This window comes from Marmota flaviventris, chromosome 1 (assembly GCF_047511675.1).
Source record: "Marmota flaviventris isolate mMarFla1 chromosome 1, mMarFla1.hap1, whole genome shotgun sequence".
Lineage (NCBI taxonomy): Eukaryota > Metazoa > Chordata > Mammalia > Rodentia > Sciuridae > Marmota > Marmota flaviventris.
This window is the reverse complement of record NC_092498.1, coordinates 30,058,141-30,083,511: the sequence shown is the minus strand read 5'-3', so window position 1 is coordinate 30,083,511 and position 25,371 is coordinate 30,058,141. Positions and strand designations below refer to the sequence as shown.

Sequence of the window (25,371 nt, the reverse complement as noted above, 5' to 3'; positions counted from 1 at the left end):
GAAACCAGGTGGCTTGCAAATTCGTCAGGAGGAAGAGCTCCACAAGGCAGACACAGGATGCTGCCTGTTCAGTGATGGGGACAGACGGACAGTGCTCCAGAAGGGGAGACTCACGCTCGTAAGAGACACGAGAGGGCGTGAACTGGGCAGGTCTGAAGTCGGATCCCAAAATGGGTTGAGACAGCCTCAAACAAACCCATACGGAGAGGCTGAGACTTACGGTTACTTCTTGGGCTCAGGGTAAGGGTTGGCTGGACTCCGCACGTCTGCAATTCTGCCTCCGCCGCGGCCGCCCCTGCCTCTCGCGCCGAGCCGGTGTCCTGAGGTACCCTCCCCGCCCCACCCACCCGGACAGGCGCCCCTTCCTCGCGCGCCTGGGTGCACCCGCTAAACAGAGGCTGCCAGGGTGCAGGGTGCTCACTGGAGGCGGGCCTAAAGCGGGCGTAAAGCGTAGCGTGAGCCGAGGGCACCGTGTAGAGGCTCAGACTGGGCGAGCGCCCCCCATCCCTCTCTGGCCGCCGCGCCGCCTCTCTCGGGGGAGGTGAAGAGGGGGCGGTGGCTCTTGCCTCCGCCTCACGGTCAAGTCCGGCTCATGCTCGAGCCTTGCGCGCGCGTGCGCGCGTAGCCCCGGCCTCCCTCCTCCCCTCCCCTGCCTCCGGCTCCGTCGCTTCCGCCGCCACCACCGCGGTCTCCGAGCCGCCCGCCACCAGTCCCAGAAAGCCTTGTAGCCCGGGCCAGCAGCGGGCAGGAACGGTAGCGCCTCTGCTGCCGACCCGGAAGTTCTTCCGCCACCAACCGCGAGGCTGCGAGGGGTGTGAACCCGGAAGCGATTTTCTCACCCGGATAGTGGCAGGATGAAAAGATAAGGCCTTTGAAGATCTGGGAGCCCATAATTTCTGGAGAAAGTGCAAGGGTGAACGGTGCTCAGGCGCGAGGAAAGGGAAGGACAATAAAAAGCGGGTGCGCAAAAGGTTCTCCGACGCCAGAGACCCGAGCTCTCGGGGTGTGGGGTGGCGAGCGCGAGAGAACGCGCCGGGCGTCTTTTGGTGGCGACCGAGGGTCCTGCTGCTACAGGAAGTGGGGCCGGGCTGCTGTGCCTGGGAAAAGGGAAGGAGGGATGAAAACACGGTGACGGACCCCGCCCCTACGTTGAGCGTCCCTCCCTGGGCGTTGAATGTAGCGGCCCCAGAGACTGGGCCGCCAGCACGGGTGAGACCGCTAGGTTTCCTTCGCGGAAACGAGAAGCGAGATCCAGATTCCAGCGAAAGAAAAGAACTCGGAGACCGAATCACCTCCGTATCTAGTTTCTCCAGGCAAGGAATTTCTTTCTACGAATAGTTACAGAGAAGCCAAAGCTACCTTTGAGGTGGAAACTGCGCAAAGAAGCTTGCAGTTTTCCTTGAAGGGTGGTAGCGGAGGTGGGGGAGTGAAAGGCAGAGTGTTTGTTGTCAGGTAGGAAAACCGAGTCGGAGCTTGTCATCATAACTCACTTTCCCTTTCTTCTGTTTTTGAGGCTTTTCGTTTTCTTTCTTTGCTTTTTCTCCATCGTGCTTTTAGCTTCACCAGAAGTCTTTTTATCTAGCTGGCCTAACTAAAAATCTCAGTTCCATTACTTTCCCACTCTCCCAGAGAGCTGTGTCTCTTTAGAGTTTGTTTGCAAGCAGTCTAACATATTATTCTGCCCACGGGCACCAAATGTTTCTTCTCTACCTCCCCTTCTCCAGTCATAGTCACAACCAAAAATGCCCTTGTGTATTTTAAAATGATACCACCCCCAACACTTCATTTCTGAGGCCTCATTACTTAGTATATTGTTATTTTTGCCTCAGCATTTTCTGGTATAGAGTGGGAAATATGACAAAATGCCACATGTTTCCTGTACATAGTCACTTAAACCGTTATTAAAACTCAGTCTCAACGTTTCATAACATATCCAGTTATATCTTCATTATTTTTAGCTCAAGTTGTTTTCTTCCTATCCATTTGTATGTGTTTTCTATCTTTTCAGGCTTTACCTTCATTATTAATATAGGAATATTATTTCCCTAAAAAAAAGCCTTTGTTTACTTATTTCATGTCACAGGAAGAATGTATATTTCAAATAGTCAAATGTGAATATTTCTGGAAAGCCAGTTTTAAGAATCTTTTGGGAATGCTAACATTAAAAATTAAAAAGAAAAAAAAAACCTAAGTGATGAGCATTAACAAATAAAGCACTTGACTGATTTCTTAGCCTAGGTTGGCCAAGACAGGAATTGATTTGCTTTAAATTCATTTTGGAAAACTAAGAGTTACTTGATTTCTCTTTGTAGATACTTAATAGCAAAACTTGTTTGTGTAATTGTGCCATGTATATTATACAATGTCTCCACAATACAATGTCTTTTAGGGGGTTTTCAGTCTTTAAGGAGGTGTCCATACATCTCATTCACTTGTATAATTTATGGAAAATGAGTGTGCATTATTCTGAATCATTATTTCAAGTCATTATTTGCAAAATATTTTATAACCTCATGACTTTTTTATGCCTAAAAGACAGATTCTTAACTGTGTCGTTAAGATCTATGAAAATATGTATCTTCATTTTGAAATTTTTTACCTTTAACAGAAGGAATTTAAAAGACTATAGGAAAATCTTAAATTATAAGCTAATATTTTGAATAGTTCCGTGATAAAGATACAATCAAAGTTATCTCTGGTTTGCCTTTTAGGTACTATCAAGTCGAAGATATATAAGTGAACATTTTTTAATTGTTTCCAAAGTGATTATTGGAAATAAAAGATTTTCAAGTTGGGATATAATACTCTATTTTTTACTTTGCCACCAATTGTGTCATTTAATCTTTAAGGAATTTTTGTTTGTTTTGTAAAGCAATGGGAAATCCAGAAAACATAGAAGATGCCTATGTTGCTGTTATTCGGCCGAAGAATACTGCCAGTCTCAATTCTCGGGAATACAGAGCTAAGTCATATGAAGTGAGAAAATTTAATGACATTTGATTTTCTACACTGAATGTCATTCTATGCTATCATTAACATATAAAACTTTATAATATGTTTTATTTATTTATTGTATATTTTAAACCTTATTGATAAGCTGGTTATTCTAGATCTCTATCCATCATTGTCTTTCTGCTGCATGCCTTTTGAGCATTTAACTATTTGATTTATGTGTGTAGGTTATTATATAGTAAAAGTTACTCCTTTGAGCTTTTCTTACAATTTATATACTTAGATTTAGTACAGTTTGTAGAATGGTTCTCAAAAATGAAAAAACTACAAAAGTCAACTCACTCAAAATGTTTGTGTAAACATGGTTCTCATTTTCACAGTTTATTTTTAACTATTTAATGTATATTTTTCCCTTAAGTTCTAGGCAATCAAGTGACTTCTCTGTGGTCTTGAATTGTATTACATGCATTGGTAAACTTGTAATTCAGGCAAAAATATATCTAACTAAATTGTTATCTTTTCTATACAACAGATGCCTAGCACTATGAATTACTTTTAATCTAACCTAATTCCTCTAGTATTTTACTTAAGCTGCTCTTTCCAGGTTTTCTGAAACCTGTTAAAAGGTACTGCAGGGGTTTTCTGTAGACTGTTGCTCCAGCAATGCGTTTGCTTACTCCTTCTCAATTGTGGCTACACTGATGAATTACCTGGAAATTTTTTGAGTCTGTTAGTATCAGAACTCCAGTTCCTAGACATTCTGATTTAATAGGTCTGAGATTAGGGATGGGTGTTGATATTATTATTTTAAAGCTATTCTACTTTATTACTAGACATATTACTAGAGCTGAGAACGGCTATTAGCGTATTACAGTATTTTAGGTAAGGCACATTTTATTTTAAACTTTCTCTTACTGATATTTTTCTTATTTAAGATTCTATTGCATGAAGTTCCCATTGAAGGACAGAAAAAAAAGAGAAAGAAAGTTTTGTTGGAAACTAAACTTCAAGGCAACAGTGAAATTACACAAGGCATATTGGATTATGTCGTAGAAACCACCAAGCCAATTTCTCCAGCAAACCAGGGTATCAGAGGTAGGAAACTTTTCTTTATTTTTCTTAACTCAGTTTTCTTTAAATACTTGTAAAAATAAGATATATTTTAAAATATACAAAAATCAAAGTTTGATTTTTTTACATTTGAAAAACTTACAAAACAGAAAGTTTTTTATTAATTATATCAAGCCTCTTAAGAAGTAATTCAACTATAATTTTTCTCAAAACTTGAAAAGCATTTAAAGAAATCACAATGTTAATGATTTGGTCAATAGAGAAAGGAAATGAAGTAGTGATTTAAAAACTATGGGCAGGGAATAAAAGAGAATAAAATCATGGCATTTGTAGGTAAATGGATGGTGTTGGAGAAGATAATGCTAAGTAAAGTTAGCCAATCCCCAAAAAAACAAATGCTGAATGTTTTCTCTGATATAAGGAGGCTGACTCATAGTGGGTAGGGAGGGGGAGCATGGGAGGAATAGATGAATTCTAGATAGGGAAGAGGGATGGGAAGGAAAGGGAGGGGCAGGAGATTAGCAAGGATGGTGGAATGAGATGGACATCATTATCCAAAGTACATGTATGAAGACAGGAATTGGGTGTCAACATTCTTTATATACAAACAGATATATGAAAAATTGTGGTATATATGTGTAATAAGAACTGTAATGCATTCTGCTGTCATTTTTTTTTTAATCAATTAAAAAAAAACTATGGGCTAGGGTTGTGGCTCAGCGGTAGAATGCTTTGCCTTGCACATGCGAGGCACTGGGTTCAATCCTCAGCACCAAATAAAAATAAATAAATAAAATAGAGGTATTGTGTCCAATGACAACTAAAAAAAAAAATTTAAAAATAAAAACTATAATCAATTACAAATTTCATTTGCTGAAAGTTTAGTTTTCTAGGTAAGTATCATTGAACTACTATTTTTATGTTTCTACTCCAGTACAAAAGAAATTATAAACCTCTATCTATAACTAAGTAAAAGTTAACATTCATGGATTATGGGAAATCCTGGAAGTTACCAGATAGCAGGGATTTTCTTTCCATTTGGCCATAGAAATAAGTCCCTTTTCTAAGAGTGAAACTAATGTGTAGACACACTAACCTTGAAAGATTGAGGCACCATTTAAAATATTAAATAATGTATAGACAGTAAAAGTGATTAAAAATTGATGATCCAATTTCTCAGGGTATATCCTTTTAACAAGCAAAAGTGGTCAGAAATTACAGAAACTATAAACTATGCCCAAGATTCAGGCGTCATAATTAAAAAGATAATGCTTGCTTCAATCAAAAAGAAGTTGAAACCAGTTGTTAGTGAGATAAAGAGTACCTCTCTGTGTCTACTTTTGGTTTTTAAAGTTTATTCAGTTTTTTATCGTTGTTCCCCTGTAGAAATTAGGTGTCTGATTCACCTGTTTTAGTAAAGATTATTTGTTGCAGACATATAGCCAGGTCTTATGATTTGTTAGTTTTTTTCCATATTTGTTTTCTAAACATAATCTAGCTGAGCTATACAGCTGTGTTATGACTTTCTGAGGTACCATTCACTTTATTATATGATTCAAATAGGTTACTTCCACAGAAGAGCTTTTAAGGGTTTTTCTGAGTTGGGACTCTGTTATAACTCAAGATTGTAAGAAGTTCCTCCATAACTTTGCAGATCTTTGATATATATTCTGAATCTCACAAAAAGAATCCTTTTCCCCTGATTATTGGATTTTTTTTTTTTTTAATAAAATGATCTAGAAACCATTTTTACCCTAGGGGGAAAGAAGCAGGATGAGGGGAAAGAAGAACATCCTTTTGGGATTAAAGTGTGTGAAAGACTGTGGATATCACAAATTTGCCAGTCTTTTTTACCTTAGTCTTTTGACTTCTCTGTCAAATTTTCATCTTCCACGATTGCCAAATTGTTATAGTTATCAAGATTTATCCTGAGACTGAATCCATGAGACAGAAATCTGATTAGTCTGTGAGGTATTTGAGCTGAAATAGATAAGTAATAATTTGCTGTGAATAAGCCAAGCTTTGCTACTAGGTTCATTCACCCAAAAGCGGGGATGGGAGAGGTGTCAGTATTAACAAAAATTCCCCTGGCCCAGAGTGCTAGGCAGTTTCCCTTAGGAAGAATTATAAATGAAGCATGCCTAGCAAAATTTTACCCATTTAGACAATAAAATATACTAATATATTTTCAGGCAGCTTTTAATGAACACAAATAGTGGAATTTACTATTAATCTCCTTTTCAATTGAGCTTTTGTAAATGTCTAAGGGTTTGGGGGGTGTCTTTGTTTTGTTTTGTGTAAGTTTGGGTTTTTATTTGTTTTTGGTGTTGGAGATGAAACTCAGGAACTCACACATGCTAATAAGCAGGTGCTATGTCCCAATGATTCATTGTGTAAGTATCACATGGAAATCACAAACAACTATAGTAGCAGTAGGTATGCTTTGCATTTTGTGTAGTATTCTATATGCTTTGCTACCACATTTATTCCTGAAATTCTTTAATTGGTCCTGTGAGTTGGTATGTGGACATTTTCACAACTGTAATTGGAAATGCAGATATAGGTTGTCACCTGTAAAGAGCATGTTGCTATTAATTGAGGAATTAGAACTAAACCCTCACATCTCATTTTGAAGTCAGTGCCTTTTTTTCCTTCCACAACAGATCTCATAGTTACAGATATGACTTATAAAATAGGCAGTTCAACAGTAAATCTGAACCAGATCTGGGAAAGCAGCAAAGCAGGAAGGATCAAGTAAATAGGAGACCTCAAGACAGACAAAAGAGGGGCTGGGGCTATAGCTCAGTGGTAGATCACTTGCCTCTACACGTGTGAGGCACTGGGTTCAATCCTCAGCACCACATAAAAATAAATAAATAAAGATATTATGTTCTTCTACAACTAAAAAAATATTTTTAAAAAGACAAAAGAAATAGTGCCTCGACATTTATTAGAATGTTATTCTATATCTAACATTTATACTTTGAACAAGTGTCCATTTTGTAAAATAATTTTTGGGACTATAATAGAAAGGGCCTTAAGAACTAGAAATAATGGGGCTGGGGTTGTAGCTCAGCAGTAGAATGCTTGCCTAGCATGTGCAAGGCCTTGGGTTCAATCCTCAGCATCACATAAAAAATAAATAAATTAATTAATTAAAGGTATTGTGTCCAACTACACTTAAAAATAAATATTAAAAAAACTAGAAATACTAACTGATATTTTATGAATACATGAAATTATTTATCTGTTTAACTCCTTATCCACAGAGGCATCCCATTGCTAGCTGTTGTATTTCTTGAGGGGAGAAGATCAGAAATTGATAAATTTGATAAATATCATAGCAAAGGAACCTAGACAGTGAGGGGTTTTAGAGTATAAGATTAGTAGTTTTTTAGTGATGGCCCACTTAATGCCAAATTAAGGTAAACAGACTCAAGAATTGTGATTACGACTCAGAACATTAGTTTGTAGCCCAATCAGATTCTAATAAAAGTTAATATTGAGGATGGAAGATGAGTGTTTAAATAACAAAGAGCTACCATTTAAGATTTTGTAACTTTCATATACTACTCTTCCTCAGTGAACCCAGACTGTAATAAAATTACCACCTTTATCAGAGCTGAGTGAGGAAGTATGTTTGTTGACCTTACAGGATGCCTTGCTGTTGGACCTGCTTTCTCAGTCCTTAGCAGAACAGTTTTCCTTGCTATGCATAGGAAACTTCTCTTCTAGTAAGTGAAACTATGACCTTAAATGTACTAGCTTACTACAGGATGATCCTGTATAATCAGAATTATTATTTTTATTAGTATATGTAATAAAACCGATTTTTAAGCATATTTCAGTTCCTCTTATGTTGTCTTAAAATTTTTTTCTTTTCTTTTTAAACTTATTTTTTTATTTGCAGTACAAGGGATCAAACACAGATATTATGTTCTTGATCAAACACAGATATTATGCCTTGCCTAAACTAAGACAAGTGCTCTACTACTGAGCTATATCCATAATTCCTAAAGATTTATTTTCTATTTTGTGAGTTAATTTGTCAGACATAAAAGTCTGTTATTTTGGGGCTAGGGATATAGCTCAATTGGTAGAGTGCTTGCTTCATATGTACAAGGCCCTGGGTTCAATCCCCAGCACCAAAAAAAAAGTCTGTTATTTTTATCTTTGTGGCCTTTCTTAAAATGATTAGGAAAACGAGTGGTACTAATGAAGAAATTTCCTCTGGATGGAGAGAAGATGGGCAGAGAAGCATCATTATTTATTGTTCCATCAGTTGTCAAAGGTACAATCCCTATCTTATATGTACGTTAGATGCCAAGTGAAAGTTTATTGAGGAACTTAGAAGTTTGCATTTATAGTTACTATTGGGATACTGTTATAAAATACATGTTAAGTTCATAGAAAAAATTTTGACTTGTCAAAAATGTTTCAATTTCAAATTAATGTATATCTTCTTGGCTTTGTATATTGGTTAGTATACAAGCATTATTGGCTAACCAGTGATGCTTTTATTTCAGTTTTTTAAATAGGATGGAAAAGTGAGGGGGGAAGGTATAATTGAGATTAAAAGTACTTAGGTTAAAATCAGGAATTTTTCAAATGATATACCGTAGATAGAATAGAAATAGATATTTAAGTATTCTGGGAAATAAACAGATTATGATCAAAGCCTATTTTGTTATTGAGGATAAGAAATGTCAATAATAGTTCTAAGATATACTGCCCAATTGTAGTATTTGTAATATTTATATTACATAGATATAATGTATAATATGACTCACTTCGTAATGTAGATATAACCCTTTTTATGATGGCACCATTCTTCTTTTTTTTTTTCAGATAATACTAAATATACATATACTCCAGGATGCCCAATATTTTACTGCTTACAGGATATTATGAGAGTCTGTAGTGAATCCAGTACTCACTTTGCAACACTTACAGCAAGAATGTTAATAGCCTTGGATAAGTAAGATGTACCATTAAATATATTTTTTGAATAATCAAATACATGTTTATACTTGAAATGAGTCCAATGTAGACACTTTTAAAATAATATATGTATTAAGAAATGGTAAGTTTTTCAATTATAAAATAAAAATGAAAACCACCCAAGGCAAGATTGGCTTATCTGTTTAGAGCATGTTAATTTTATTAAAAAGTAACGAACACTGCCCTGACCTTGGAATTAAGATTCTTCTGTTACAAAAGTGGATTTAGTGTTTAGATATTCTTATTAATAAGTCATTTAATCTCTCCCTTTGTCTTTCTCTAACAGTAGGACTCTTATCACCTACATCTCAGTGGTGTAAATTTTGAAGGTACTTCATTTTTTGAAAGGAGTTTTTATCATTACTATAGCATATACATTTTTAAAAATTGTTTACTTGTGTCTATTAACAAAAGTTTTATTAACAAATGAGGTACTTGGCCAACACTAATGAAGATTATAAAAATCCAAGTGTAATATTAGAAAGTATCACATATCAGAATTAATAGTCTGCCTTTTCATCTTCATTTTTGAACAAGTGTTTTTACTACCTCTTTTTTTCTATTTTGCTAGGTGGTTAGATGAACGTCATGCACAGTCTCACTTTATTCCAGCTTTATTCCGACCTTCTCCACTTGAGCGAATAAAAACTAATGTCATAAACCCTGCATATGCTACTGAATCAGGCAAGGCAGAAAACTCACTACATATGGGCTATAGTGCATTAGAAATAAAGAGTAAAATGTTAGCCCTAGAGAAAGCAGATACCTGTATTTATAACCCTTTGTTTGGATCAGATCTTCAATATACAAATCGGGTAAGAGTTGAATTTTGGCTTTGGTTTCAAAAGTCATTTCATGTCAAGTGTAATTTTTTTCTGAGGTGTGTGTGTGTGTGTGTGTGTGTGTGTGTGTGTATAGTAAATTGTAAACAAACATTAAGATGACATCCATGCTGTATTTATATACATAAAGGTCAATTATTAAAAGCTCTTAAGAAGTTTTTCTTTTTGTTTTGTTTTCTACTTTCTAGGTAGATAAAGTGGTAATAAATCCATACTTTGGTCTAGGAGCTCCAGACTACTCAAAAATACAAATTCCCAAACAGGAAAAATGGCAGAGAAGCATGAGCAGTGTCACAGAAGACAAGTACTTTTTTGGTTTTACTCCATATTGCTAACCTTAAAAATATATTACAGTATTAAAATATTGTTTAAAATAATACGTGCTATAATTTTTCAACCTAGTTAATAGTTAACTTATAGCTGCTCAGTTATATGTAGCTTTAATAGGTGTGTCACATTTGTTTTGAAACAATTTCAATTTAAACAATGCTGTTTGCATTTTTTTACTTTCTTTTTAATAATTAGAGAACGACAGTGGGTAGATGATTTTCCTCTTCATCGAAGTGCCTGTGAAGGAGATTCAGAATTACTAAGCCGTCTTCTCAATGAGAGATTTTCAGTCAACCAATTAGATAGTGACCACTGGGCACCCATTCATTATGCATGCTGGTAAGTGAATTACTTATTCTTTTCTTTCTAGGGAGAATAAATTCTTAGTATTAAATATTAATATATCTTATCAAAAAGACTATTATCATTCCAGACACTTTTTTCCACTATAGTTGCCTTCTGAGCTTTCTGTTTTGATCTTGTGATTACTGTGTAGGTGCTACTGTTCAGAATTGCAAGGTCTGACCCATGGGGAAAGTACTGCCATTGTTAATAGGGATCATCAAGTCTTACTGTAGGATAGTTAATAACTAGTAAATGTCACTGCTAAACCCAAGGTCCCTTATTTACCTTGCAGTGTCTTTTGTTTTATATTGGGTTTATGTTGTATTATTTTATCCTTATTATAAAGTTTGAATGTGTTAATAACATAGGAAATTATCCTCTTCATTCTTTGGGAAATGGTGGTTATCAGAAACCTTCATTAGAATCAGAACCTTCCGTTTTATTAGATGTGGGGGTTTGAAAAGAATCGGAGTTAGCTCTTAACACTACTTGCCTGATGTAGCTCTTACTATCCTACTCTTTTCACATAATATACTATTTCCCCTTAGCTGGGCTGAGTTTTCAATATTGGTGGCTGTAGTTAACAGAATGCCCATTTTCTCAAAAGAACATGATTATATTACAATTTTTTTCTATGAGAAAGTTATTTTTGACCTGTTGTTTAAAGTATGGTACCATATTACTTACTAACCGTTAATTGTCCACAATATCTTAGCTGTGCAATGTTAAGCAAGGAACTTCACATATATGCATCTTAGTTCATTTATCTGTATGTAAAATACAATAACTAGACCATTTCTGGAGTTCATTCCAATTCAGAATTCTTTTGATTTCTCTAATTCTAATATTTGTGATCAAGTATCTAAATTTAGTTGCTTTTAAAGTATTTTTTTTTCTGTTTTCTTAAAAATAAGCTCTTTTATTTGGTAAACTTGCTCTTATGTTTTCAGTTTGGGAAATTTTTATATTTATATTTAGGGTTACCCTAAATCATGCTTAGGTTATCTACTAGTTGTTGTCTCAGATTACTGATAAATACTGATGATGTAAATAATACTAAAAGAAATTTACATGCTTTACTTGTAGATAAACAAAAAGGGTATAACTTATAGATCAAACCCCAAACAGCTATACTGTGGGATTGGGAAAGGCCAAGGCAGTGAATTGTGGTTTATGGCAGGAGATATTTTTTTCTTCTCTAATAAAAAAATGGTAGTGTTTTCTACTGCATGTTACATAAAAGCACTAGTCTAGCATTTAACATATTTTGGAAGGTATTTAAGTTTCAGTCGCATCTGTTATTCCTAAAAGTATGACCATTGCCAAGTTACTTAACTACTTTAAGGGTTTGTTTCCTTATGTGTAAGATGGACTTCAAAATGATACTTTTCCTAAGATTAAAAAAGAAAATACAGGGCTGAGGTGTAACTCAGTGGTAGAGCACTTGCCTAGCATACTGAGGTTCAGTCCTTAGCACTATATCAAAAAAGAAAAATGAAGATAGGGTTCTTTGAGGACACATAATAAGCACTTAATAAAGTTGGCTTTTATTAAATATTGTTGTAGTTGAGGTGATAGCTCAGTAGCAGAGTATATGCTTATTAGCATGCATGTATGCGTGAGACCCTGGGTTCAATCTGCAGCACCCCCCCCCCAAAAAAGAAAGAAAATGTTAAAATGTAAAGATGTTGGTGTCTCATTCTAAAACTTATTAAGCTATAGTATTTTAATTTCAGCTTCTTGTTAATAGAGTACACCAAGGAAAATTTGATAAAATTAATTTTCCTAGAAATACTGATCACCAGACATAGTATGGGTCACCTTTCAATACTTTTAATCAGATGCATCATTTTCTTGGTGTGAATTTGAATAAAGAATGGTTTATTTAGTTAAGAATTTAAATTAATTTATTTTGGAATATACTCTTATTCAGTACAATGATCTAGAAGGGGACACTGAACTATCACAGCCTAAATTCTGGGGCTTGTCCAGTCTTTATAAGGTAAAACAATGTTTTACTCCTCTTGATCTGTTTTCTCATCTTTAAAATGAGGGTATTTGCCAAGTGTGGTGGCACAGTCTTTTAATCCTAGCAGCTCAGGAGTTCTGAGGTAGGAGGATCACAAGTTCCTGGCCAGCCTCAGCAACTTAGTGAGGCCCTAAGCAACTTAGTGAGACCCTGTCTCAAAATAAAAAGGGCTGGGGATATGGCTCAGTGGTTAAGAACCCCTAGGTTCAATCCCTGGTACCAAAAAAAAAAAAGAAAAAGAATAAAATAAAATGAAGCCAGGCATGCTGACATACTCCTATAATCTCAGCGACTTGGGAGGCAGAAGATCAAGGATTTTAAGTTCCAAGCCAGCCTCAACAACTTAGCAAGAACCTGTCTCAAAATAAAAACTAGGAAATCGGACTGGGGGATGTGGCTCAGTGTTTAAGCACCCCTAGGTTCAACTCGGGTACCAAAAATAAGTAAGTAAATACAGTGATGGTTTTGATTAGATAAGTACTTTTCAAACTTTTTGGTCTCAGGACCTATTTTTCCTTTTAAAACTTATAGGATCAACAAAGAGTTCTTTTTTGTTTATGTGGAATTAATGTTATTTACTACATTAAAAATGAAAACAGAAAAATAGCCTAAATATTTATTAATGCATTTTAAAATAATAAACATATGTATTAGCATAATACAAGTTTATAAAAGTGCCATATTTTCCAGAATAAAAAAATTAATGAGAAGAGTGGCATTGTTTTACAGTCTTACAAATCTCTTTACTGTCTTTATTTAATAGACTCTTACATCTGCTTCTGCCTTTAGTGTGTTGCAAAACATGTCACATAGCTTCTAGAAAACTTTATACTAAGAAGAAAATGAGAATGAAAAGGGCAAATACTATCTTGTATTATTATTATGAAAATATTGACCTAGAAGACCCTGAAAATTTTTTAGCAGTCCTTATGAATTTCTGGATCTCTTTTTGAGGATCATTTAATTATATCACCCCTAGGATTGCTCAAAGCTGTTAAAATTCCTTAATCAGTGATCAGGCACCTAAATACATATTGAGTTACCATTTTCTCAAATTATTTAAATTGACTTTTACTCCATATTGTCAATGTGTCACCACTTGTAAATGTCTCATAGCCCATATTTTGTCACCTCTTTGCCCTTTCTATGCCAGACTCTCTGTTTTGGATCAAATCACTGTCTTCTTTCTCTGATAGTACTTTTAGGCATTAGTTCATTGTCAGAAAGTATTTTTAGAACTGAGATGATATGGCTCACTATGAATTAATCCATCTGATTTCATTGAGGTCTTCACTGTAGCTTAGCTTTGCTTCATTCATTCTGTCATGCTTTGGGTCTTCCCCTACAAACTATTCTAAAGCTTTCTACTCCTAAATATGTAAATGCTCACTATTTTCATTCTTAACTTTCATAACTCCCTATACTCTTTTACCCCCTATTTTCAAAGAAAGGTGAAAACAGAAAAGTAGTTCTTTACCCCAATGATAAGTTTTTGTCTCCATACATCTTCTCATCTTCTGTATAAGATAATGCATGCAAAATTCCATTCTGTTCCCCATTCAAATCACCATTTCCTTTCTTTTTTTTTGTACCAGAGATTGAACTCAGAGGCACTCAACCACTGAGCCACATCCCCAGTCCTATTTTGTACTTTGTTTAGAGACAGGGTCTCACTAAGTTGCTTAGCACCTTGCTAAATTGCTGAGGCTAGCTTTGAACTCTTGATTCTCCTGCCTCAGCCTCCCAAGCCACTGGGATTACAGGCATGTGCCACTGCTCCTGACACCATTTTCTTTTTCAAACTTTCTTTGCTCTTGCCTTCATGCATGATTCTCTGTCCCTACATATAAAGAACCTTAATTTGAACTTGCTACCTATTCTAGCTACTGTCCTGTTTCTTTCCTTCCTTTCAAAGCCACTTCAAAGGTGAATGGGCCACATTCTCTTGTTTTCTGTGTCACAATCTTCATAAACATTCTTTACCTTCTCTGAGTTTTTAATCTCTTTCCCTGCCCTGCATATTGTTGACTGCCCCTTTATTCTAAGAACAAATTGGAGTTGCAAGAGTGTAATGAGACTTTAGTAAAAGTTAATATAAATGCAAGATTTTATTGTTAATCTATCACTATTATTAATGAAATATTGGCCTCCATTCTATGATCCAAGCATGTATTGGAACGTGGAAACTACAAAGATTCAGAAAACCAGATTCTAACTCTGGCTAGTAACTATGAGACTTGGACAAGTTACTTAACTGACTTCAGGCTTCATTCTTCGAATTCGTGCTTGTATTAATTATTTTTATTATTACTTCTAGGATTATTCCCGCATTATGACTTTCCCTGAAAGGCTGTGTTTCAAAATGCATTTATTGTTCTAAGAGGATCATCTTTCTCTAACTTCTCTCTCGGAAAGATTTTATCTATTCTTCCAACCTTAATAGTAATTCATTTCAGTTAAATGATTGTACATAATCTAGATAGATATTCTAAGCCTTTGCCTCTCTTCTGAGAACCAATCCTGCATTTTCAATTGCCTACTTAACAGTTTAGTTATGCATCTTTTATTCGTAAGGCATTTTGGAGAATGCAATGACATTATCTCTACCCTTAATGAACTTCCAGGGTAATAGAAGAAGTATATAAATAAGAATGAAATTAGTTAAAATGAGGTGAGTCCCATAAGAGTAACAAAAATAAAATGCTAAAATGTATTATTAGGAATATAGAGAAATTTATCCTAAACCGTTTCAAAGGATTAATAGAATTAATAGAATTCAATCTGAACAAAATGAGGAAGAATAGAAGAGCATGTTGATAGCGGAGAACACCAGCAAAAGTCACATGAATAAGAAGGGATAGGATACAAGTGAACAATTCAGAGTATAGAAAAACCATAGGGTTTGTAAAAGGGGAAAAGCGTTCAGGGCAAATCAGATCAATTCTAATATGTAGTGTTTCCTTCAAATATCTAAAACCAAATTTCCATTCACCTTCTCTCCTTCCATCCTCTTCTTTCTAAATAACAGATTATTTTTCACCATTGCTTCTGATTGCAATGTTTCATAAATCTTTGGCTGTAATCAAGATGTTGACTCACTATGTCTGGCACATGCTTTGTACTCTTCTGAGACCTTGCTTTCCTTACTCCTTCCCCGCTACCTAAAATATTTTATCTCAGGCTGAGGATGTGGCTCAAGCAGTAGCGCGCTCACCTGGCATGCATGCGGCCCAGGTTCGATCCTCAGCACCACATACAAACAAAGATGTGGTGTCCGCCGAAAACTAAAAAAATAAATATTAAAAATTCTCTCTCTCTCTCTCTCTCTAAAAAAATATATATATATATATATATTTTATCTCCCTTTAACATTTCTTATGTTCTTTCTTATTTCAAATCTGTTCAAATTGCTCTTTCAAAACACTTCCTGAAAAGACAAAACTCATTCATCTTTTCGAATGTTTTAAATAATTAAATATATGCCATTTTGGTTTGACAATTGTGAAGTCCCATTTGTGTTGTTATCCTAAATTCTTAAATCTAACAGTACAAAGTACAAAAGTTATAAATTATGTAATTTATCCATGTTAATGTCTTGCCTGATTAATTAAACCCTTCAGAGCAGGGTTCTGTATCGTATCTTTGTGTCTTCCACATAGTTTAATGTAGCACCCACATATAGGATTGTCTTTGGGCCTCTTTTGTAATTCATGGTCAGGCCTACATGTAAAACATTCCCATAAGATTGTTTATGACTTACTTTCTGATTCTAAACTTTTTTTTTTTTTTTTCCTTTTTTGGTGCTGGAATTGAACTCAGGGTCTTGCATATGATAGCACATGCTCTACCACTATACTGTATCCCCAACTTCTCTTAACCTATTTTTAACTAAAAATTATAACTTTTGTACTTTATATGGAGTGTTTCTCCATCACCTTCTTTATCTTATATTTGGTTATATTTTATCTCAATTGATCAGAAATAGAATTGAGCCAAAATAATTAATAAAAAATCCCTAACCATTGAGAGCATTTTTTGTCAGTTTTAATCCATTAATGCTTTACTATCTAACCTAGAAAAGCCTTAGATTTCTTGGATATTGGCTGAATTTTTTATTTTTTTTAAACATTCCAGATGATTTTTTTTAGGTAAGTTTCATTTTTTTTTTTTTTTTGTAGGTATGGAAAAGTTGAGGCCACTCGTATATTATTAGAGAAAGGAAAGTGCAATCCAAACCTTTTAAATGGACAGCTGAGTTCTCCTCTTCATTTTGCTGCTGGAGGAGGACATGCTGAAATAGTACAGATTCTCCTAAACCATCCAGAAGTTGACAGAGTAAGTTATTTCCCTATTTATCCCTATCCCAAGCAGTAAATAATATGTAATGACACTGAAATATTCCATTGTACATTTGAAAGGTCAGCTAAAAAATAAAAATAAATTTCATTTTATAGACTAAGTAATATTTATGTATGAGCTTTCTCTTGAGCATACATTTTAAATGTTTTTTTTTATCCTGACAAAATATACCTCATGTAAAATTTATGATTTTAATTACATTTAAGTGCACAATTCAGTGGCATTGAGTACATTCTCACATTATTGTGCAACCATTACCGCTACCCTTTACCAGAATCATAAAATTTTTACCACTTTTCATTTTATATTCTATTTCCCAAAAAATGTCTTGAGAAAGAAAAAAGGATGGTCGATCCACATAGTAACAAGTGTTTCTAAAGGGCAAAGTAAAAACATAACAAAAACTGTTGTATCTGTATCAGAACTTTTAAAAATCAATAATCTCATTGACTAGTGCTTTCAGTCTTTTAACTTTGGCAATTCTTGTTTGATATAGAATATGTACGATGTAGCCTTAATATTTACTTAACACTTTGCATTAATCTTTTTTTATGAAATTCTGATTAATTGAATGTTTTCCCTTAGAAAACTGTTTTTAATGTCTTTTTTGCCTTCCCTCCCCCACATTTTTAGCACATAACAGACCAACAAGGAAGATCCCCATTAAATATTTGTGAAGAAAACAAACAAAACAACTGGGAAGAAGCAGCAAAATTGTTGAAGGAAGCCATTAACAAACCAGTAAGGATTACATTTATCAATAGTCAAACGTAGCTTTTAAGTTGATAGATAATTTAAGGACCTGGCAAGAGTGAAAGAATAAAAGCTTAGATGACTCTTTACTGTTGTAAAACTCATGTATTACATTTGTTGTCATTCTTAACATTTAAACTTTTTTTTTTTTTTTTTGGTACTGGAGATTAAACCCAGAGGTGCCCAAACACTGAGCTATATTCCAGCCCTTTAATACTTTATTTTGAAATGGGGTCTCACACTAATTTGCTTAGGGCAAACTGAGTTGATGAGGCTGGCTTTGAACTCTCGATCTTCCTGCCTCTTGAGTTGCTGAGATTACAAAGCATGTGCCACTGCACCTGGCTGAACATTTATTTTTATATAACCAAATGAAAACTGGAAAAATGAATAAAACTTCCAAGATAATTAATCTAATTTGGGGACTAGGGATGTAGGTCAATGATAGAGTTCATGCTTAGCAGGCACAAGACCTTGGGTTCAATCTCTTTCACCAAAAAAAGAAGAAAACATAATTTCCAGTATAATCTCTAATTTCCAGTGTAATCTTTGTGTGTGTGTGTGTGCTAGGGATTGAACCCAGGATCTTGTGCATGCAAGGCAAGCACTCTGCCAACTGAGCTTATATCCCCAACCCCCAATATAATCATTCTAAAACAGGGATTTATTCTGAGAAATGCATCATTAGGCAATTTCATCATTATGTGAACAACATAAAGTATTTTTACACAAACCTAGATAATCATGTGTAGCCTTTTATATACATAGGCTGTATTGTATATAGCATTACATATGTCATCAACTAAAATGTTCAATGATGCACAAATGTAACTTGATATGTTGAGTAAAATAATTCTGATTATTCATTGAAGAATATTTCTGTATTAGCCCTTCTAAACAACATTTTATATTTGTAAATTCAGCATTGTACATAATTTATTAATTTAGTCTCAGCAAGTTAGTAAAAACTTTCCCCCTCCCTCACAAAAGTTGAAATAGGTGATTTCCTGGCTCTATTTTTCTGCTATTTCAACCTAGTCTTCCCATCTAATTATGCCCAAAATAAACTGATAAATCTAATGACAAATATACATTGTATTATAAAGATTAAAGTTTAATTTAGAATTAGCATTGACATTAAGATGGAGAAGAGGGCTTGGGGCATAGCTCATTGATAGAGCACTTGATTAGCATGTGCAAAGCCCTGGAGTTCCATACCCAGCACCATAGACAAACAAAAGAAAAGCAAGAATGGAGAGGAATTTACAATAAGAAGAAATTGTTATACCTAAAAGTTATAGTGATTATAAAACTATTATTAATTTTAAAACTATTTGAAAACTTAAAAACCAGATAAAAAGGTTTATACCAACAGATGTAACTGATGTTCCCGAGCCTTTCTAGATATTAACCATCAACTAGTCAATAAGTATTTATTTAGTATATCTGTGAATCTAACACCATGGAATACTCTTGAAAATGGTAAGGAACACATAATGTCTTCCATTAGGAAGTGTTACATACAGACTCATCACACATACACATTTTGTCAAAATACTATTCCAAGACCATAAGACAGAGACAAGAAATGATAAGCAATAGAGACACCTTATGTTACACTTCATTACAATTAATTTTATAACAGTATAGTTATAACACATTTTTATTTCTGGCATAATTTTTATATTTTGAATGGATAAGAAGAGGAATCAAGTACTTCAGTCCAAAATGATTTGGCCTAGAAGTTACTTGGGAGCATCAGGTACTTCCTGTAACACTTTTATCTGAGTTTTTCTGAATTAAAGGAAGGAAGCTAGCCAAAATTTGTTGTTCTACAACTTCTACCTTCAGAGTCTTTCATTATAAAAGACTTCTCAGTACACGTTACTGCTGCTACACATATCTTCAGTATGATTTATGACCCATTATACTTATTGAGTACTTGACTAAAACTGAGTTCAGTGACCAAGTCTATATTTCCCATATATTTACCTTTTACATTAACAACTATGAAACATCCTCCCAGAAGAATTTGAATTTTTAAAGAACCATTTTCTTTAGTTGCCCAAAATTATTTGACAGAACATTCAGAAGAAAATAATTTAGAAAATATAAATAATGGAAGTAAAATGTTTTAAAATATTATCAACAAGTTCTCATTTGAAGCAGCTTTCTGATATTTTTGTATTAGAAATCTGTTCTAAAAGATTAGAAGTTAAAAGTAAAGTGTCTTATTGAACTGTGTTAGGTAATTTTTAAGCAGTTTTCCTAATTTATTATCATTCCTTATCCTAGTATGAAAAAGTTCGAATATACAGAATGGATGGATCATACCGTTCTGTAGAACTGAAGCATGGAAATAATACCACAGTACAGCAAATAATGGAAGGAATGCGTCTCTCTCAAGAAACTCAGCAGTATTTCACTATTTGGATCTGTTCAGAAAACCTTAGTAAGATAGTTTTTCTTTTATTGTTTAAACACCATTATTCCTTTTTGGAAATAAAATGGTAAACTTCAATGTAACATTTATCATTTGCTTTAAATTTTAAGTAATACCATGTTATTCTCTTTTGTATAAATTATTACATTTCAAACTGCTGAAATAGGTGAGCCCTTAAGGCCCCTTCCCTCCTTCATTCAAAGCATTTTGTAACTAGTAAAAACCAAAAATTTTCTTCTCCTGCAACAACATTTGATTTGAATGCCATTAAATGTATTGTTCATATTAACTCTCTCAAAATAATCCACATGTTCTTTTCTTTACATTAGTTTTCCAGCAAACCTTTCTCGTTAACAGCAAGTTAATGTGTGTGTATAAATAAATACATATATATACGTTTTTTTCCCCACACAAAGTATTGCATAGGTAAAGAATTTAATTGATAAAGGTTGGTTACCTAATGGTTTAATCGTATCTTTGACACCAAATTTTATTGATTGTGATATAATTAAATAGGTTATAATGGAATTAAAAATTTCACGCACATTTGATAAATTTGCTAGATGAATTATTCTTATATTAAAAACAAGCAGTTATCTACAAATTAGGTAATAGTAATGATTAAATAGTGATTTAAATTTAGACTTTTAATTTATATATATTCAGTACTTAAGTGCCCATAGTTTAGAATAAAGTTTTTATATGCATTGGCATAATAATTTTTTTTTACATTATCATTTATAAAAGGAAAGATGTTTTTCAGGCCTTCAGCTCAAGCCTTATCATAAACCTTTGCAACATGTTCGTGACTGGCCAGAAATACTTGCTGAATTGACTAATTTGGATCCCCAAAGAGAATCACCACAGCTTTTCCTAAGAAGAGATGTGAGACTTCCTTTGGAAGTTGAAAAAAAGGTTTGTTTGAAAATCCTTTTAATAGTCATTTAAATACACAAAATCTATTAGGTTCCTATTATAAGCACTACATGCAGAAATTGCACTATTCCTGTACCAAAGAGTTTTACTTCTGTTTTTATGTTCAGTCCTTATATCTTTGTGGTGATTAATAGAGTTTCATTTGTCTACTTACAAAACACTTGGTTAGGGCTGAGGTTATGGCTCAGTAGTAGAGCACTTGCCTAGCATGTGTGAGGCAATGGGTTTGATTCTTAGCACCACATATAAATAAATAAAATATAGGTCCATTGACAACTAAAAAATATTTTTTAAAAATGGCCGCTTGGTTAGTAGTTTATTCCTTTCTATTCCATTATCTTAAAGATTTTTTTAATTGTTTTTCTTGTAAAAAGAAAGAGGAAAGCAACCTCCCCACACCAAAAAAATAATTAATAAAATAGCAATTGGATGAAACAGTTTATATAAAAAATAATTTTGGTGGGAGGAATAGTTAGGAAGTATGAATTTTAAAAAGGGCTAATCAGTTATGGAAATTTTGAAAGAGTTACGGGAAAGAACACTGAAAATAAAAAAACAATGTTGAAAAACTAAGACATACCTGAATACTAGAAAGATCCCCATGTTCAAGGAGAGGAATATTTAATATTGTTGAACTGTCAATACTAGCATAGTTATCTACAGGTTTAATACAACCCATAATAAAATTTCAAAGCCTTTTTTACAGAATTTAAAGGATGATCTTTAAATTCATATGTAATTACAAAGGACCTCAAACAGACAAAGCAGTCTTGAAGAGAGAAGAATAAACTTAGGAGATTCACCTTTCCCAATTTTAAACCATACTACTACAAAGTTCAAAACATTTTGGTAGTAATCTAGGATATAAACTAATGGAATAGAATTGAGAGTTCAGAAATAAGCCCATACATGTGTGACCAATTGTTTTTTGACAAGGGTGCCAAAATAGTCTCTTCAACATATGGTTCTTGAACAATGGGGAAATTGGAACCCTTGTATGTGGCAGATAGGACATAAAATACTATAGCCACATGGAAAACAGTTTGGTGATTCGTCAGAAATTGAAGCATGAATTACCATAGGCTCTCCTAGGTATAAAATGTGAAAGAATTGAAAACAAACTCAAACACATTTATATGCCATTATTCATTGCAGCCTTATATATAATAGCTAAAAAGGTGAAAACAAACTAAGTGTCCAGTAGATGAGTATTCAAATAAAATGTAGTATATACATAAAACAGAACATTATTTGGTGTTAAAAAAGGGATTAAGTTCAATATTTACCACAACAGGGATGAATCTTGAAACCATTATATTAAGTAAAATAAGCCAGACACAAAAACACTACTATTGTATGATTCCACTTACATTGTATTATCTAGAAAAAGCAAATTCATAAATAGAAAGTAGATCAGAGCTTACTAAAAGTATCAGTGGAGGAGCTGGGGAGGGTTTTGGTTTGGGTTGGTTTGGTTTTGCTGGGGAGCAGTGGTTTTGGTTTGTTTGGTTGGTTTTGGTTTGTTTCTTTTGGGGTGCTAGGGATCAAACCCAGGACCTTGTACATGCTAACATATACTCTGCCACTGAGCTATACCTCCAGCTCTGCTCATTCTTTTTTGGGGAGGGAGAAGAGGGGTACTGGGGATTTAATTCAGGGGCACTTAATCACTGAGCCACATCCCCAGCCCTATTTGTATTTTATTTTGAGACAAGGTCTCACTGAGTTGCTTAGCGCCTCACCGTTGCTGAAGCTGGCTTTGAACTCACTATCCTCCTGCCTCAGCCTCCTGAGCCACTGGGATTACAGGCATGTGCCACTGTGCCTGGCTCCACTTCATCTTAATGGTTATAGAGTTTCTGTTAACATAATGTGAAAGCTGTGCAGTTGGTGATAGTAGCATGAATTTTGAATGTAATTAATGCCACTGAATTATTCACTTTTTTTGGTAAAATGACAACTTTATGTTGGGTATACTACTATAATTTTTAAAAGTATATTAGTTCCATAATATATTAAATATTTTTTTAATTGTAGTTGGACACCTTTCATTTTATTTATTTAATTTTTATGTGGTGCTGAGGATTGAACCCAGTTGCCTCACACATACTAGACGAGCGCTCTATTGCTGAGCTACAACCTCAGCCCCTAGTTTCATAAAGTAATCTAAGTAATCTAAGTATACCCAATCTACCTTCTCCAGTCATGTAATATTTTAAAAGTTGATAGAAGGAGCATTAATGATAATATTGGATGATAAACAAATGCATAAGTAAACTATAAAATAAAGTGGGCTCAAGTAAAAAAACAGTGCTTAGTAAATTCTTACGGCAAATACAGAATATCATGATCATCTGTTAAAATATTTTTTTCCTTTCACTCATTGTATAATAGAGAAATTCCTATTTGTATCATCTGAAAAAATGAAGAATTATATTTATTGGTTAGCATCATTCTCTTAGAATGAAAACAGCTTGATTTCACTAGAAAAGAACAGAGGTTGATTAACACTCATTTAACATAGGGAATTGTATATGTTGGTATCTACTCAGACTCTCCTAATTTTCTTGTCAGTTTATACCAGAAAATAAGCTCTCCATCAGTCTTTCAACATTTTATCTCGAGAAATTTAAAAAAAACTACATGAGTTGAAAAGTGATTACAATTCACATTATATTCTATTTGACTAATTGTTAAATTTTTTGCCACATTTCCTTTATCTCTTTTTCCTTTGTGAACCATTTTAAATTGAGTTGTAGATATCATGACACATTCCTACTTATTTTAGTGTTCATTTCCTAAAGGACATACCTACATACCACAATACCATTTTCAACCTAATAAAATATTTCCATAATAACAGCTAATATCCAAATTAATATTTTTCCTAATTGTTTCAAAAAGTCTTATAGCCTCTCACCTGAACGATCTGTCAAGGATCATACTTTGTATTTGACCTTATCATTAGATTCTTAGTTTAGAATGGTCTTCCCATCTCTGGTTTTTTTTTCTTTTAATTTTTTATTCTAATTTGTTGTATATGACAGCAGAATGCATTACAATTCATATAACAATATAGAACACAATTTTTCATATCTCTGGTTGTACACAAAGCATATTCACACCATCTGTGTCTTCATACATGTATTTAGGGTAATAAAGTCCATCTCATTCCACCATCTTTTTTACACCCCTTTTCCCCTCCCTTGCCCTCCCTCCCCTTTTCCCTATCTAGAGTTGGTCTAATCTTCCCATGTTCCTCCTCCCAACCCCACTATGAATCAGCCTCCTTACATCAGAGAAAACATTTGGCATTTGGTTTTTTGGGATTGACTAACTTCACTTAGCATAATTTTATCCTCTTTTATTGCTGAGTAATATTCCATTGTGTATGTGTGTGTGTGTGTGTGTGTGTGTATATATATATATATATATATATATCACATTTTTTTTTATCCATTCATCTACTGAAGAGCATCTAGGTTGGTTCCACAGTTTAGCTATTGTGCATTGTGCTACAATAAACATTGATGTGGCTGTATCCCTGTAGTATGCTGTTTTTAAGTCCTTTGGGAATAGATCGAAGAGTAGGATAGCTGGTTCAAACGTGGTTCCATTCCAAGTTTTCCCAGGATACTCCATACTGCTTTTCATATTGGCTGTACCATTTTTTAGTCTCACCAGCAATGTGTGAGTGTGTCTTTTTCCCCACATCCTTGCCAACACTTACTGTTGTTTGTATTCTTAATAGCTGCCATTCTGACTGGAGTGAGATGAAATCTTAGAGTGATTTTGATTTGCATTTCTCTAATTGCTAGAGATGTTGAACATTTTTTCATGTATTTGTTCATTGGTTGCATATCACCTTCTGAGAAGTGTCTGTTCAGTTCCTTGGCCCATTTATTGATTGGGTTTTGTTTGTTTGTTTTTTGGGTTTGTTTTTTTTTTTTTTGGTGTTTAGCTTTTTGAGTTCTTTATATACCCTAGAGATTAGTGCTCTATCTGATGTGTGAGGGGTAAAGATTTGCTCCCAAAATGTAGGCTCTCTAGTCACCTCACAGATTGTTTCTTTTGCTGAGAAGAAACTTTTGTTTGAGTTCATCCCATTTATTAATTCTTGATTTTAATTCTTGCACTATACGAATCTTATTAAGGAAGTAGGGGCCTAATCCGATATAATGGAGATTTAGGCCTACTTTTTATTCTATTTGACACATGTCTTTGGTTTAATTCCTAGGTTCTTGATCCACTTTGAGTTGAGTTTTGTGCATGGTGAGATATAGCTGTTTAATTTTATCTTGTTCATATGG

The 25,371-nt window shown here is 34.2% G+C and overlaps 2 protein-coding genes across 6 annotated transcripts in view; one reads left to right on the top strand and one right to left on the bottom strand.

Moving 5' to 3' along the window:
- Nucleotides 1-719, bottom strand: part of Ankib1 (ankyrin repeat and IBR domain containing 1) — a 127,050-nt gene extending 126,331 nt beyond the window's left edge. For all 4 annotated transcript variants that reach the window (XM_071612253.1, XM_027919890.2, XM_071612260.1 and 1 more), the window contains exon 1: nt 221-719. The gene's annotated coding sequence lies outside the window, so the exon portion shown is untranslated. The remainder of the gene's footprint in view (nt 1-220) is intronic.
- A 91-nt stretch (nt 720-810) lies between these two features.
- Krit1 (KRIT1 ankyrin repeat containing) overlaps nt 811-25,371 on the top strand; it is a 36,454-nt gene continuing 11,893 nt past the window's right edge. The window contains exons 1-12 of one of the 2 annotated variants that reach the window (XM_027919891.2): nt 811-1,313; nt 2,873-2,976; nt 3,888-4,047; nt 8,222-8,314; nt 8,872-9,001; nt 9,596-9,839; nt 10,055-10,170; nt 10,392-10,535; nt 16,749-16,905; nt 17,563-17,670; nt 19,978-20,134; nt 20,889-21,040. In XM_027919891.2, the coding sequence (XP_027775692.1) occupies nt 2,875-2,976; nt 3,888-4,047; nt 8,222-8,314; nt 8,872-9,001; nt 9,596-9,839; nt 10,055-10,170; nt 10,392-10,535; nt 16,749-16,905; nt 17,563-17,670; nt 19,978-20,134; nt 20,889-21,040 (1,563 nt within the window). In that variant the 5' untranslated portion in view covers nt 811-1,313; nt 2,873-2,874. Of the gene's footprint in view, nt 1,314-1,434; nt 1,453-2,872; nt 2,977-3,887; nt 4,048-8,221; nt 8,315-8,871; nt 9,002-9,595; nt 9,840-10,054; nt 10,171-10,391; nt 10,536-16,748; nt 16,906-17,562; nt 17,671-19,977; nt 20,135-20,888; nt 21,041-25,371 lie in introns of those variants that run through there. The other variant, XM_071612243.1, reaches the window with a different exon arrangement.